Genomic DNA, 15,415 nt, shown 5'->3' with positions numbered 1-15,415 from the left:
AATAAATAAATAAATAAATAAATAAATAAATAAATAAATAAATAAATAAATAAATAAATAAATAAAAAGAGGACGGATTCTGAGATAAGTTAAACTGCGCTGACATTCGACTATAGAGTGTTTTGCTTTGTTCGAGCTGGATTGCGGACAAGCGCTGACAAGTTCCGACGCAAACTTTCACGCTATCATTCGAGGCTCACAAAGTAGCTTACAATGTCTCTGTGCAATTTTGGAGGGGCAGGCAGACGCCAATGCTCTGTGTTCATGGTGCACGGTGAAGGAGTAGACGTTCTCCCGCTTCCAAACCTTTTCCTTACACCGAGGGCGCTAATATGGTCAGCTCCGATTTGCAGACCCCGAAAAAGCGGCTGCTTCCTCGAAGAAGCGGATACTTAGGCAAAAAAACAAAAAGAAAAAAAAAAGCGCTAAGGAGAGCCGCCTGCAGCATGAACATACCTGTTCACACGTGGCTCGAAGCGTGGGATGAGAAACACGGAGCCGACTGACCTGACGTCATCTTCTAGCTCGGGACACAGATACGCGTCATGCAGGACACGCATCGCGGCACAGGTGTATGCAGTGCGAACAAAACAGGGCGAGCTATGACGCCATGCAATGACAAACAAACGTGGGTCACAAGTACATAAAAAAAAAAAAAAAGAAGCGGTAGATGAGGAAGTGTGGATGTGAAAATAAAAGTATACAAGGCCTTTATTTACCGAAAATAGTTCAAAAAAAAAAAAATCTGGACAGATGCAAGGGTGTACAGAAACAAGAGTTGAAAACAATTCCATGTGCACACTGCAGCGCTCGCAGAAAAAAAAAGAAAAAGTGCGGAAGCTTCAATACGGCTCACTGAATACCTTTGTCTGGCGGTCGACTGTACCTGTCGCCTAGCTCGTAGTGTCGCGGTAAGTCACAGCAGGCATGGTAAGCCGTGGTAAGTTACTGCAATCGTGCTATACTAAATCATGTAAATTATGCTGGGTCATACGTAAGTCATAACAACGCACGACAAAGTATAACACAACCTTCTACTAACGAGCACTGAACAAGTGTAGAGGGGGGAAGCCTCAGTTTGCAGGTCGAGCCAACGTTTCGACAAGTGGACTTGTCTTCGTCTGGGCAAACGGATCCTGCCCAGACGAAGACAAGTCCACTTGTCGAAACGTTGGCTCGACCTGCAAACTGAGGCTCCCCCCCCCCCCCTCCCCCCCCATACTCTTTTTCAGTGCTCTTTCACACCGTGTAGCCATCTTCTTCCTCTCGTTCTACCACGACCCTGTACTGCAATTCCGGACTTTGTTTGGCTTCCCACAACAAAGCATATCAACGAGGCTGGCACACTGTTTACACAGACAACGACGAAATCAGGGGTGGTATGCTATCGCATTAGAAACTGGTCACAGCCCATACAACAAAGCTATATTGAGGATCGATAAAGCACTAAAGTCGCTTCTCTCATCACCGGATTCAAAGAACACATTTTGTCCGGATCGGGCACTGACATACGTCGAACCTTTGCATACACGTGGCTCTGACAAGAGATGCTATTGCGGAGGCTGATATGGAAACAGCGACAACAGGATGCCATTCTGTTTTTAGCCGTCGGCGTTTCTTGCGAGCTCCGCAGTAGATATAATATGTGCTTATTCAGCATTTGTCCTATATTGTCCCTGTATCCCTTTTTAAGAGCTGTTTTCGTAAAAAAAAAAAGAAAAAAAAAAAAGAAAAAAAAAAGAATCATACACCAGTCAGGCCCGAGTATACTTTGCATAGAGTATATGGCCCCTTTCATTTCGAGCCCATGTATGGCGTTACTGATATGCCGCCAGAGGGCATAAAGAGGATCTTGAAATATGCATCTAGAAATGGTAATAATAAATTCCATTGTCACAAGGATTTCTACTTTTCTACCACACCCGGGGGTAGAGCAGTTATGTCGCCGTTGGATGGGAGCCTCGCTAAAGATGGTTCGAATCCTGCATATGCGGTGAAGCCGGGATTTCCAAGTAGAAAGCCTGAGATGGTTCGAATCCTGCATATGTGGTGAAGCCGGGATTTCCAAGTAGAAAGCCTGAGAGTTCAATGCAAGGAGCAGAACGTCCAGCCATCAATATTTTTAGACTTGTTTTTTATCGGTGACGTCACGGCAAGCCAAGAGGCCCAAGTGAAGCCACTGGCGCCAGCTGATACCAGGGAGTGGGGGTGACGTCACAGTCCTGCTGGACCAATATCAGCCTTTCGGAACCACTTTTTTTTCTACAACGCCTTGGTTTAGCTGCTGAGAGAGCACATCAAGTGTTCGTCCTAGACGGCAATGTGCAGGAGAAGGGAATGGTGGGACGCCTGCGGGGACGACACGACACGCAGCGTGGGCGGCACGAAGAGAACAAAAAGCAGTGTGCAAGTAACGACAAACGTGGAAGGCAGCAAATGGCGATAGCGCTTTGGCGTTGACAAGATGACATGTCCTCGCCACGCTTCGCGCACACGCGATGACCTAAGGATATCGTGGTAGCACATCGTGCATCGAGAGCACCTTCTAAACCCCGAGCAACCGACATTCATCCTCTTTCACACACGCGGCCACTGAGCGTACAGTTACAACTCATATAAATCAGTACCAACCGTGTAGTAACCTTTTTCTAACGTAATGGCTTCCCCTTCAATTGCGAAGTGACGGCCATTCTATGCAGCCTGCATTCTTACGTAGCACCGCAGGGGCAGGTGAACGAGACTTGACGCCGTAAGCGCAGCAGCGCGACGATGTCCTCCCACGATTCCAAATGTGTCAGCCATGATGTGGCGGTTGCCGACAGTGACTAACACGATCCGCTTCGCTGGGCACCGTGTTCGGGACACAAACGACGGCAGTTTAGGCCACTCGAGCCGACGACCTCGGCTACACTACTGCCGACTACACGCGAGCTAACGCTGTTGACGGGACACTGTGGGGTCGCACTCTACTAAAGGCGGAAGGAGGCAGCCGAATGACAATCAGCTTCGCGTTAAGGAGTGCTCCGGCCATTAGGCAACCAACCGAACGCGACCGTCGCTGATGTGAGGGCGGCAGCGAGCGTTAGCTGGCAATGCTCATATATGAAAAAAAAAAAAAAAAAAAAAAGGATTTAACGCAGAAGCAAGAATGCATAATAACAAAAAAGAACTATAATACGCTGCGGGAAACGAAAAAACAACAACAAAAGAACCCCTGCAGAGGTTTAACGTGACTAAACCCAGCATAACCACTAGTTTGGTACAGTTTATCTTGGTTATCCTTAGAAAACACGAACCCCAGCTGTGACTTAAGCCGTCAGCTTAGCCACTAAACGCGCAAAAGTAAGTTTTGTGTCTCTATCCGTGACGTCATCGGATCGGACATTATAGGTTGACCGAAACCAACTTTCGGTTTTTGTTTCATTTAAAACACTCTTGCATGTTATTTAAAAAGCAGAGAGAGGGGACTCCAAGAAATGTGAAGTGATTGTGAACTCGGAATGCTAAAAAAACAACAAAAAAACTCATAGTCGCCCTTTAAGAATTTCAAGCGATCGGAATTATCGGGAGTCCAACTTGGGCGTCCCTCATAACAATTGTCGACGCGTAGTGAGATGCTAAAACCCAAACACCAGTAGTTGGTTTTCTATCTGAATCTTGGTCAAATATTTAGGGGAATCCCCCAAGGTGGAGTAGATTTGTAATAAGGAAGTAATTACTCATTGCATCCACCCAAGGGCAGCCATACAGCTACAAAGGAAAGCTAAACAGCTTTCTCAGAAACTTCGCAATTAAAGAAAAATTCATCCTGATCCAGGAATCGAACCCGGCACCTCTGCCTTTCCGGGGCAGTCGCTCTACCGACTGAGCTAACGAGGACGGTCAGCAGATCAGACGGTAGGGTGAGAGCGAATTGATCTATAACTCGAAGTGGGAATGAAGTTAGTCAAATATTTAGCCTTTGTAGCCGTATGGCTGCCCTTAGGTGGACGCAATGAGTAATTACTCCCTTACTATTTGAATCTTATAGAATTAAGGAACTATGTTGATGATAAAGTAGATAGATACAAGCAAGGAGAAAGCTTATTCCTATTTGACTCGTAGTGTGACCTGGCGAAACCAGCCCTCTGTCCGAAAAAAACAGCTCGTTTTAAATCCCATTACTCAGCACTCGCTGGGGACAACAACCAATAAGATATTCGCTAACAGTCACCCAATGAATCATACCCAATCAAGAAATGGGGCCTCAAAGGGTTAATCTGTTAAGCAAGGTTTCGAGGAAAGACAACATCAGGGGCCCATTTACTAAGGTGCCATCACTCAAAAACTCATTATGCACCGTAGAAAGACAGTCCTTGTCACAAGTTTAGAGCCCAGAAGGTTTGCTTCGGAATCACACGGTATGGTTCGTGATGCTTTCCCACAATGCTTCAAATCTTCCGAAGGTAAGATTTTTCGCCGTCCAAGGAGAAGCACTTCCATGAATGCAGAAGTACCGTGCTCAGAAGCAAGCCCCCAACGGCTCAAATTACTGACAGACTGTACACCTGCTTTCGTCCAAAGCATATTCGCATGTCCACTCGCTAACTGCCAGGCTAATTGAGTTGTCGAGACTAAAACCGGTTACTAGGTACATGTAAATGCCCTCGGGTCCAGTCAACTCGCTCGACCCGCCACAGGAAGCATGGAAACGCTGTCGAGTCCAGTCTTCATGCCCCCAACTAGCGCTGCCGCTGTCCTATGAGAGCGCTTCGAAAAGCGGAACCATCTACAACCACTGGAAAAAAACTACTCGACACGAGTTATGTCTTCCCGCCCGCTCGCACCTGCATTTCTATGGGGACGCACACAATGGGGTGCAACACACCTTCCACACGACCAGAGGTTGACCTCTGGTTGACCCTTTCCGTATTATCGGAATCCTCCTCTCCCCAGGTGCCTGGACCCCGCTCGGTGGCGACTTTCAGAAAAGTTGGAGTTGGAGAAAACCTCTACCAAGCCAACATTTTATTCGAACCTACATTTCTGGACTTCATCAGCAGGTACCGATGTGCATCCCAGCCGCAGCAGGCAGCGGCCTTCGCTTCTCCTTTCCCGACACGTGGCGTAGCCCGTTGGCGCAAGCGGAGGAGGGTAGCGCTCTCGACTTCCTATTCACTGTCGCCGCTGTGAGTCGGATGAACCAGACGTGTTCCCGCTCGCTTCCTCGAAGCCGATTCTATGGTCAGCGGGTTCGCAGTGCTCTGCGAGGGGACTGTTGTCCGAGTTCATTAACCGAGAGTCGTTCCTGTACTGTCTGGTTCGCTGATTGAGTTTTTTTTTTTTTTTTTTTTTTTTTTCGCCGATATATGAGACCGGGTACTCGGAGCATGGGACTTGTAAACGACGTACGCCACGCTGTGTTTCTCTGTCGTATCGTTTACAAGGTTACATAAATCCGAGGGACGATTTGCAGTATAGTTACGAACGATGCAGTTAAATGCGAGAGAACGGGAGGGGGGCGATATTTTGAGTGAATTTGTTGAGCTCGTCCCCGTAGTCTTCAGGAATATATTCTGTCGTGGAATGACCCTTGCGCTTCGAAGCCCTCCAGCTTTCGGGAGACACAGGCCTTACCTTTCCTGGCTTCCTAGCCAAGGAGCCAGGAAAGGTAAGTCACGGAGATCTGACCAGGAGATCAACCGTGTCGCCAGTTTACAAGGTGCTGGGAACGCCTGTTCAAGAAACCAGACAGGGCCGCAGCCTCATCAAAGTGGAACCAAACAAACCCCGGCGTGGAACTGCCAGGAAGGAACCGGGCGCATGGCATGACGGAAAACCCCGAAGGGGAGCCGCGCTAGTTGCATCATGCACTAACTTTTTTAGCCACGTCGTCCTTGTTGAGCGCGGCCTCGCCCACGGACGGCGCTCTGAGAGAAACGGCCGTCACTCTCTGGAAAAAATAGTTCTGCGCACTTGAGCAGAAGAACTGACAAGGCATCGCTTCCGACATGGTTTTCGGTAACGAGCCACGCAGCGAGGGCAGTATCTTTGGAGCCCTGCGGGAATGACGGCTGCAACAGTTACGGTACCGGTGACGTCGCCACTTAGGGATCTCGTCCTTACCTTCTGACCAACTGAAACGCAGCATTGGCGTGTTTACTGGCGTGCCAATGAGTTGGTGAGCAGTCTGCTCCCACATCTGAGCGAGGAAGGGTTTGCTTTCTTCTTCCGTCTACCGGCAAGAATGGCTGAGGAGGAGGCGCACACCGGGTGTCTGGAGAACTCGCTGTTACTTCTCGAGCGTTCCCCCCACTCGACATCTCGCAATGAAATCGCGCCCATCCAACACACCACTCTCATGGAAGAGCGTGTACGCATTCCACCTCAGTGGAGATGCGCTCTCCACGTGCGCCCTCTTCCCGCAAACATGACCCGTGAGGACCGTAATGGCCGGTGACCTGGCGCGGGCGGAAGCCCTGGCTCGTCACTATGGATCGAACCCCGGCGCATTCTACGTGGACGCCTGCGGTCCCCACCATGGGGGATGGTATACGGCTGAAGTCGTCCACCAATCCGAACTATAGTGAACGTGCTTACTTTTCGAGCCCGTAACATAACACATGCGGAGAAAGTCGCCATTGCATTAGCTGGAGCTTATCCCATTTTCAAAACAATTATTTCCGACTCGCGGGGGGCCTGTCGAAACGTCCAGCAGAGCTGGGTACCGCACCTAGCCTGTCACCTTCTCCAAAACAACGTCTACACCGGGGAGCCCGCTCACCGGGATATCATTTGGGCTCCTGCTCACATGGGCCTTGAGGGAAATGAGGCAGCTGACGCCACCGCCCGCGCGCTCTGTTACTGGGCGTTTTCCTCCGACCCAGATGATCAGGAATTCGAATTCACTTTAGCTTATTCTTTCAAAGATATTGTTCTACTATATCAATCTGGCCACGGCATTCATCCACGCCCGTGTAAAGTCCTCTCAAAGGCGGAGGAGCGGCTTCTGCTCCGCTTTTATACAAATACTTTGCTGTGCCCGGCAGCTCTCAAACACTTCGACGGTCGACCACTCTTTCTCGGGCAGCTGTCCGCACTGTGCGGAGAAGTCTTCGGACATTTACCACGTGGTGTGGGCCTACCCCTCCAACCACGTTATCCCTCCTGATCCCAACCCCACCCGGGAGGACTGGGAGGCGACCCTGCTCGGATGCTCTGACCTACAGGCCCAAAAGGCTTTGGTTGAGCGCGCCCGGGTAGCGACCGACGCCACTGGAGTCCCGTACTAAGGACCCCACCTAGTGCTTGTGAGGACTGGCCTCTCAAGGGCTGGTCCAATCATACCTCCCTGTGAATGCTCTTTTGAGCCAATAAATGTCTTTCACTACCCAGGAAGGCACGTTCCCGCAAGCTTCCGCCGCACTTGGCCGCGCGCAGTGATCTCACAGTAAACACAACGTGGACGCAAGCTATTTAGAAAACGCAGAGGCACACGGCTACAGTACTGTAACGAGGCCTCTTCTAATGATGATACGATCGGGGGCTATGAGAGACGCCATAGTGGAGGACTCCGGAAATTTCGAACACCTCCAGCGCACGGACGCCACTCCGTTTCGCCCCCATCGAAAAGCGGCCGGGATTCGATCCCGCATCCTTGGCCACAGCTGCCAAGCGCATTAAGGGGGGGGGGGGGGGGGGGGGGTAACGACATGATTTACATTATTCCTTTTGTGTTGAGTAGACAGCGTGCTGCCGCCCCAGACGCAGAAAAGAAGAAGAAAAAGAAAAACTACTCTACATGATAAACAGTACACTGAGAACAGCAAAACACTTCACCACGAACAAAGTCGAAAGTTATTATACCGCCAACATGACGCTCCCGTGGCGACCTTCGTCGAGTCTTCCGACCGTGTCCTTCGCATACCCGCGCGCCGGAACCTCAAAACGAAGCGCTGCATTCCGAACTGCCCACCTTTCCCATTAGAGGAGCCGTATCAAGCTCCCGGTACATCACCCGACAATTGAAAGCCTTTTTCAGTGACGCATTATACGCACGACATTGCATTGCCGACCGTCGCCAACTATTGTGAGAATCGCAAGAATGACGTTCAGAAGGGCTATCCAGCGCGTCTAGCGAAAGGGGAACTGAAACCACGGCTGGGAAGAAGCTCCGGCTACGATTCGGGCTGCGTCTCCGACCAGCGCCCGAAGCAATGCGATTGATCGGCTCGCCCTACAGTCAACGGCCGGCACTCCGTGCATAGCCCAGAGGTCTCACGTTTCCTGCCTGAAAAGAAGTGCGCTAAGCTGCGGCGTGCGAAATTACCCACTGCGACAGCTGCTGTCCTTATCTTTCCATTTCCTGTAGCGGTAATCATGCGGTAAGAAAAACAGAACAAAGCCCACACACACAAACACAGCTGGGTATCCGCCGCCATGGAAAACAAACGCACACAGCGTTCGCGCTGTCTCTTTGTTTCTTTCTAACAGCCCAAATGGAGAGGAATGAACATAGGCTCGTTGATGTCCTCCCCCCCCCCCCCCCCCCCCCCCACACACACACACAGTCACCTCTCACACTACACGAAGCGCAAAGCCCGTCGCTTGAAGGGGGCTGGAAAACTAGCGCTCGACAAGCGACTCGCGCGGACGCGCGCCATAAATTGCTATCATCGACGAAGCATCACTGCCCGCGCACAAAACGCGTCAAAAACGGCAGACTGTACGGCATGATACAAGGGTAGCACTTATGCGCGTCATCAGAGAATGTGCAAGACCAGACGATTCGTTTTCATGTTTCTTCACTGAACGGTGCAACGCGCTTCCGAGTGATTGATCTTTCATTGACGCACACCGCCGCGACGGTAGCGTCCCAAAGAAGCCGCATGGCCTGGCGTCGTGCTGGCAAAAAAACATCGAGGAGCACCGAGAGCGGGTCAATGTAAAAACAATCGCGGCCCTTGAGCGAGGACCTACTGATAACGCGGCATACTAGCTACGGACCACAAAAGCTTTGTTGCCTCGCCTCTTGACTGATATTTAGTCTCACAGTGCGCGCCATGCACAAGTCTTACTGGGCTAAAAGCTCGAAACATTTGCAAATGTGACTTTCACCATGCTGCATAGCGCTTTAGTCGATCGATCAGTTCCCACTGAAGACCAGCCTGCGCGTTAGCCGCAGTCGCCGTTTTCCTTTGTTCCAGTTACAATCACCCATGCTGGTTCAAGTGAGTCACATATCCCTGTTCTTCTGGAAAAAAAAAGAAAGACCAAGGTAAACCGATTCTTAACGCGGGTAGCTCCGTGAGCGAAGAAACCCGGCTCGTCACACAGCTGCCGAGCTAGCAACCAGACAAACGCCGCCTCACCGACCGCTTAAAGCCGCGATGGGCGCTCGTAGCCGGCTAACAAAGGAAATCGGGCATCCGCGCCGCAAAGCGTTCTGTATCGAGTGCCGAGACAGCGCGGAAGCGAAATCCGGCCACAACGAACGGCAAGAGACGGCCCACGACAACAGCGCTCTGGCGAAACTCGAGCATGCAAGGGATCGGGGTCGGCCGGTGGACCGGCTGGATCACGCATGTATCAGCTGATAGATTAGGCAGCTCACGCTGCGCCGACACGAGCAGCGAGAGAGGGGGGGGGGGGGGGGGGGGGGAGGAGGACGGGTCGCCTGGTTCACGCGCTGCGGACACCGCGCTGCTGCTGCGGAGCATGCATCGGCCCGCCTCGAAGGAAAACAACAGCGCGGCAGCAGCAGTGCGCATCCTGCATGGCCTGGACAAGGCGACGTACTTGACGTCGGGCTAGTGGCTGACGCTGGACGATCAACCCGTAGGTTGCGCGAGACGCAAGCGAGCGTCCGCAGCACACAATGGACAGGCCCGTGCATGTTTACTTGCGCCGGGACCCTCAAGCGTGCGCAAAGAGCAGCAAAAATTGGCACCAATGGGTTAGTACGCTCTCTCCGCACTGTTGTGCGTGCTACGAAGTGAGGAAAACCATCCAGACTGCTGAGAGCAAGTATTTAAAGGGACGGGATCGGGGGGCGAGGAGGTTGTTAAAGGGACAGCCGCGCATCGCCAAAAGCAGACGTCAATAAGCGACAGGGCGCGTTCGAAGAGTGTAGGTGCTTACCGTCTTGTAGCGGCCCTTGTAGACGACCGCGAAGGCGCCGTGGCCGATCAAATCCTTGGTGTTGTACTCGTAGTCTCCGACCGTCTCCATGGCGTGAGGCTGGACGCGTCCCGACGCGTCAGGCTCGCTGCTGCTGGCAGTCAGCTGTCAGAGGAGTACGCCTTTGTCCCACACAGAGAGCTTTGTTAGGCCTAGAGCAGCAGCCGACGCTCGCGTATCCGAGGCCCATCGCTGCTGCGGCATCAGTAGCGGTCGCTCGGCGCTATGACGGCACCATTGCGACTCGCAGTTCAAAGAAAAAGGAGGCACAACGCACTGAGCGCGCTCGTCTGTGACAATGGTGATCACGTAACGCGTCCTCTTCGCTTGGTTTCTTATTCATTCATTTAATCCACAGACGATATTGTGCTGCACGTTGCGAAGGAGAAGGACGGTGCAGTTATTTTTTTTTTTTTTTTCTAGCGATCAAGGGCCCGCACAACACCTCGCGGTAACACAGGAATCACCATCGTCCAACGCGATCACACACGAAGCTCCGACTGAGCAGCCATGATTCACATCACTGCGCGAAATACACGCGACCGCAGCACACTCTTTCATCCATTTGCAGCGCTTGCGTTACGAGCGTTTCTTGTACAAGCGACCGTAGCGCCACAAGCCATCCGCGCGCAATGTAGTGCGCTTTTGGATTTAGCATAAATGCCTCTAAAGTAGCACTCAGAGTACAGCCAATAATATTAGGTTGCATTTTGAATAATAATATTTTTTCTAATAAAATATAATGTTTTATATGGTGACTTCAGAGCGTGCTCGTATTGGCGAGAACAAACGACAACAAAGATAACAAATATTTTGAAACCAAGACAGCATGAGTCAGGAACAAAAAAATACTTATTCCTCATGCTCGCATACTATTTATATTGTGCTCAAATTATTTTTTTTACTTTCATTTTTGCCTTAAAAAAAAAGATAACGGTGTTCTTGCGCCGGAACATGTGTTCCCGTCTGCAGCGAGAATCCGCGAGACGAAACATTTTCTCATGGCGACAGAGTTGCTAGCCACGTGGGGAACGATCTGCAGGCGCATCGGCGTGCTAAGGCATCACTAAGAGCACCGAGACATCCGGAGTTACCTCGTCTGTCGTCGTTGTTGCGGCCCAGCGTCATCCTTTCCTTCCCGTTTAGGTAAGTAACCGTCCAGGCAGCGTCTGCGTCGAGTCCGGCGCTACGAAAAGGCCACCATATTGTGTTTTGGTCCGGCTAAGCCTGACCATTCGTTGTGCTCGCTTGCTGCTCGGCGCTCGTACGGAGCCGGAAAGGTCCCGATCGCTGTCTTGGCAGGCCGCTTTCGGGGCGGCACTCGCGAGACCGACCCAGTTCGATTGTGGTGCGGCGCTGCGGCCCTGAGCTAGGCCTGCCGCATTTGCTCCGCAATGTTGACAATCGAAGGCCCGAGCTCGCCTTCGTCGCGTGGCGACTACGCGCTGCTTCCCTACCAGCTGAATCATATGGGCCGCCAGGTTTCACATTTGTGCGTGCGGCGGTCCGCTTTACGTGTGACAGGCGCGAGCAGGTTGGCGTTTCCGTTGAAGCTGGCCCTGTTTTTCGGGTCAACGGGAGCCGTTTGAGGGGCGAGTATGTCGCTGAAGTGCACTGCTCGTATGAGGCAGTTTCGTGTCGCGTGCGCTCCGCGCTGTCATCTGTGGACATGCCCGAGCAAGTTTCGGTCAGGTGGCGTTTCTGCCGAGGGGTTTTTTTCCGCCGCTGTTGGCTCTTGTAAGCCATCGTCACCGTTGCCTCTTCGCTTCCATCGGCGTGCTACCCTTCCCGGCGATCTTAAACGCTCGCGGTCGGCTATAAATAGCTTCAGCGACGCATTGGTTCTTTATTTTATTTTTTAACGCGTTTTTGTGGCGTCGGCGTCCATCGGGTCCAGCACGGTCCGGTAGCCGCATCGTTCCGCGGTTGCGAACGGAGTTGGCCTGCGACGCCTGTGTGGGCCCGGTCGGTGCCCGTTGTCCTTGCACCCTGTAGCGGGCACCCTTCGCTCGAAGTCTCCGCACATGCTACGGACCGCTGTGTCAACATCTGGCGCGATCGCGCACGTTGCGGCGGCGTGCACTTATTGAGTGTGCTGCTTCCGGAAAATCATTCGGCATGACGCGTTTGGCTTCTTTTGCTTGCCGGCCGTCGTTTCCGTCCGTTCTTTTGTCGCGACCTGGGTGACCGTAGCCTCCCTTGCCCGCTTGCCCTTCCCATGCCGGAGGTCATTCGTCCGCCTTCCTGGTGCCGGCCGCGGCGACTTAGGAGGCGAGAGTAACGGCGAAGAACCTGATATAAAGACTTACTACTTAACCATTGCTGAATAGCCATGTGAGCGGCTCGTTCAAATAATTTGTGCTGGCCGCGGCAAGCACAGCGTGCTTATTGATAAGAAGCACGTGTTCCGTTGCGAACGAGCTTTGCACTTCCTGTACTTTAGGTTTTATTTTTTTTTTTATTTTTGCCCACATTCAGGAATTCGTACTCGTGTGCTGACCTGCTTGCCGTTAACTCGCTGGTTTTGTGTTGCATTGACTGTATATATAGTAGTGATCATCCATCAGCGTGGCCGTTGATTTCATTTTTGTCTTTGAGGAGGAACTTATCCCTTGGTGTCGCGCACTTGCGCCATGTTTTAAACCGTGATTACAGTGTTATTTTTATCGCTTAATTAGAACTGCTTCTAGGTTAATAGATTAATTATTCCAAACTTTTTCAAATCATTTGCGGCCCTTGAAATTTTTATTAGCTGCAGAATAATTGAGGACTCTTCATTTATATTCTCTCTTCATTATATGATGTCTTATCAAGTTCGTGCCAATATATGGATTTTAAAAGGGGTGGTCGGGTTATTGCTTGTAGAGCCTATTGATTTCTGTTTTACACATTATACCAAACTGTTGACGGAAGACCTGAGAGGTGCTATGGTCGTTTTCATTAATATTTTGGGAAGTTTTTCATTTTTGCTTTTGAAGGCAATGATGGAAAGTCACTGGAAAACAGGGATGTCTGAAAAATACCTCTATCTTTTCTTTTCTAAGTGGATACCTGCAGTAATCATTGATGCAGTTGAGGACCATGTCCTGTTTGCACAAACTGCTGCTTGAGGTTGACGGGCTGGCGGAAAATTATGGTTTTAACAGCTCCTGTTTAATGGTTCCATTCGACAAGCTTCTCATAGCCGGCCTAAAGCGGCGCTGGTGACAGGTTCTAATGCAATATTTCTGTTAACAAATTACATATTGCTCATTTTCATGATTATGATGTCACTTGCCTGGTAGCAAAAGATGCATTTGTTGCTGACATACTTCGATTCGAAGTTCAAGGCATTTGTTTTTCCTTACCACTGTGATTCGAACTCAGTTACACCTGACTCCAAGGATTGCCAGTGTGTGGCAAGCAGCGTGCAGCAGCAGAAGTCAAATCTACTGCTGTCTGTGGCCGTTGCTTCGTTGGCACCAACCATAGATCCTTTTCCCGAGCTCCGCTACCGAGTTTTCACTGGGAGCGCTGGCCTGCTCTCCAGCTACCTCAGTCTTTAAGGCCAAGGCAGCTCAAGAAAGTCCAATCACCAACTAGATGGCAGCACCACCAGCAAACAAAAGCAGTGGGTGTGGCCACTAACATTGCCAAGCGACTGTCACAACTGACAAGTAAAAACTGCCACTTACGGGCACTTTTAAATATAGCAAGGGGTGAACCGTGCGTGGTGGCAAGGGCCTGGTTTGCACAGTTCCTTTCTTGTGCTGTTGTTTCTCTTGATACGAACAAACCAGTCTGCCCTCAGTTGAACGCTTGCTTAGGTGTTTACACATTACGTGGCTTACTTGTCAGCGTCTCGCTGCTTCTCTGAGCACATGTGTGGCTAAAGTCCGTATTATGCCACAAATTGATAGGCCAGGTAACTCTGTGTCTAGTAAGAAATGTGCGTGTATTTGGACGACAACAATGTAGCAAACATTGGGAAATTAGAATAGTCAGAGGTACCTGTTCAAAATATGATGTTTATTATAAATATGGGACATCAGTGACGCCTAACAGCAGGCCATGGGGTTCAGCTCACTTAGGGGGCAGCTGTTTAATGATGGCAGTTTCACTGCTTGAGAACAATATCTGTAGAAAAGCACACTCACGCTACACAAGTGATAATAATACCGACCAATTCGGTGCTCAGCCCCACTGGTGTGGCGCAAGGGTTAGGGCGCTCGACTACTATACTCAAGGATGCGGGATCGAATCTCTGCCTCGGCGGCCGTTTTTTGGTGGATGTGAAAAGCAAGGCGCCCGTGTGCTGTGCGATGTCAGTGCACGTTAAAGAACTCCAGGTGGTCGAAATTTCTGGAGCCCTCCACTGCAGCGTTTCTCATAGCCTGAGTTACTTTGGGACGTAAAACCCCATAAACTAAACTAAAATTCAGTGCTCAGTGGGGTGCGGTGGTTAACGCACTCGGGTAAATCTTAAAGACTGAGGCTCAAGGCTTGTTAGGTGTTCTTTCTTTCTTATCTTTATCTATATATTTCATAATTACCCTTGGCATTTTAAAGCTTACAATAGTGAATTCCACTGGTCGATTGGAGCCGAGTGGCTGAATCTGAACAGAGCGAGCAACCTAAACCACTACAGATCGAATCGGCCTTGGTCGACCAATGAAACATGCAGATCGCACAGCAGAAGTAATAATGCTGGACCAGTCCCTGAAATTGAGGAAACTTCGTAGCGCAAAGTGTGTTGCAGTTGATAAATAGGCGTGTGTGCGGCACTTTGCAACTGGTGCTCGCACGCTGTAAATGTTGCCTGATCGACGCACTGAGATTTACTAGTGCGAAAGAACTTCATTCCCCAATCTCCTCTGCCGACATTTCTAAAACAACTAAAAACAGGCAAAAAGAAAAAACTGCGACTTTCTAAATTGACAACATCACCAACGAGAAATTCTGGTGCGATCTGACTCTGGCCAGCAGATCAAGTTAAAAGGGCTGCAGTCCGGCCTACCTAGATCAACCATTTTAATTCAAACTTTTCATCACGGCACAAGAAAAGCTTCTCAGGCACAACTAGTAGAAATCGCCATTACTCTTTTTCCTGCTTCCCTTTTTTTCTTCAAGCAGCCTGGTTTAGCGAGTAATAGGGGGCCACTTTGTATGGCAGCTTCATCGGTTTAGGTGCAGGCTTAACCTGCTTAACAAACTGATCGTAAGACCAACTGTTTCCGTGGTTAAGTGCTTGGCCTTCAGAGCAGAACTTGGACTTCCT

At 50.5% G+C, this 15,415-nt stretch overlaps 2 protein-coding genes across 4 annotated transcripts in view; one reads left to right on the top strand and one right to left on the bottom strand.

Moving 5' to 3' along the window:
- Positions 1 to 10,738, bottom strand: part of Atg1 (serine/threonine-protein kinase unc-51-like protein Atg1) — a 127,773-nt gene extending 117,035 nt beyond the window's left edge. For both annotated transcript variants that reach the window (XM_084597908.1, XM_084597909.1), the window contains exon 1: positions 10,120 to 10,738. In XM_084597908.1, the coding sequence (XP_084454034.1) occupies positions 10,120 to 10,209 (90 nt within the window). In that variant the 5' untranslated portion in view covers positions 10,210 to 10,738. The remainder of the gene's footprint in view (positions 1 to 10,119) is intronic.
- Positions 10,739 to 11,146: 408 nt separating this feature from the next.
- Positions 11,147 to 15,415, top strand: part of LOC146195754 (KH domain-containing protein akap-1-like) — an 88,231-nt gene continuing 83,962 nt past the window's right edge. Inside the window, exon 1 of one of the 2 annotated variants that reach the window (XM_084597904.1) lies at positions 11,147 to 11,304. The gene's annotated coding sequence lies outside the window, so the exon portion shown is untranslated. The remainder of the gene's footprint in view (positions 11,305 to 15,415) is intronic. The other variant, XM_084597906.1, reaches the window with a different exon arrangement.

This window comes from Amblyomma maculatum, chromosome 3 (genome assembly GCF_055883805.1).
Source record: "Amblyomma maculatum isolate TAMU_Amacu chromosome 3, ASM5588380v1, whole genome shotgun sequence".
Taxonomy (NCBI): Eukaryota; Metazoa; Arthropoda; class Arachnida; order Ixodida; family Ixodidae; genus Amblyomma; species Amblyomma maculatum.
Note: the sequence above shows the minus strand (reverse complement) of the source record. Positions and strands in the feature narration are given on the sequence as shown.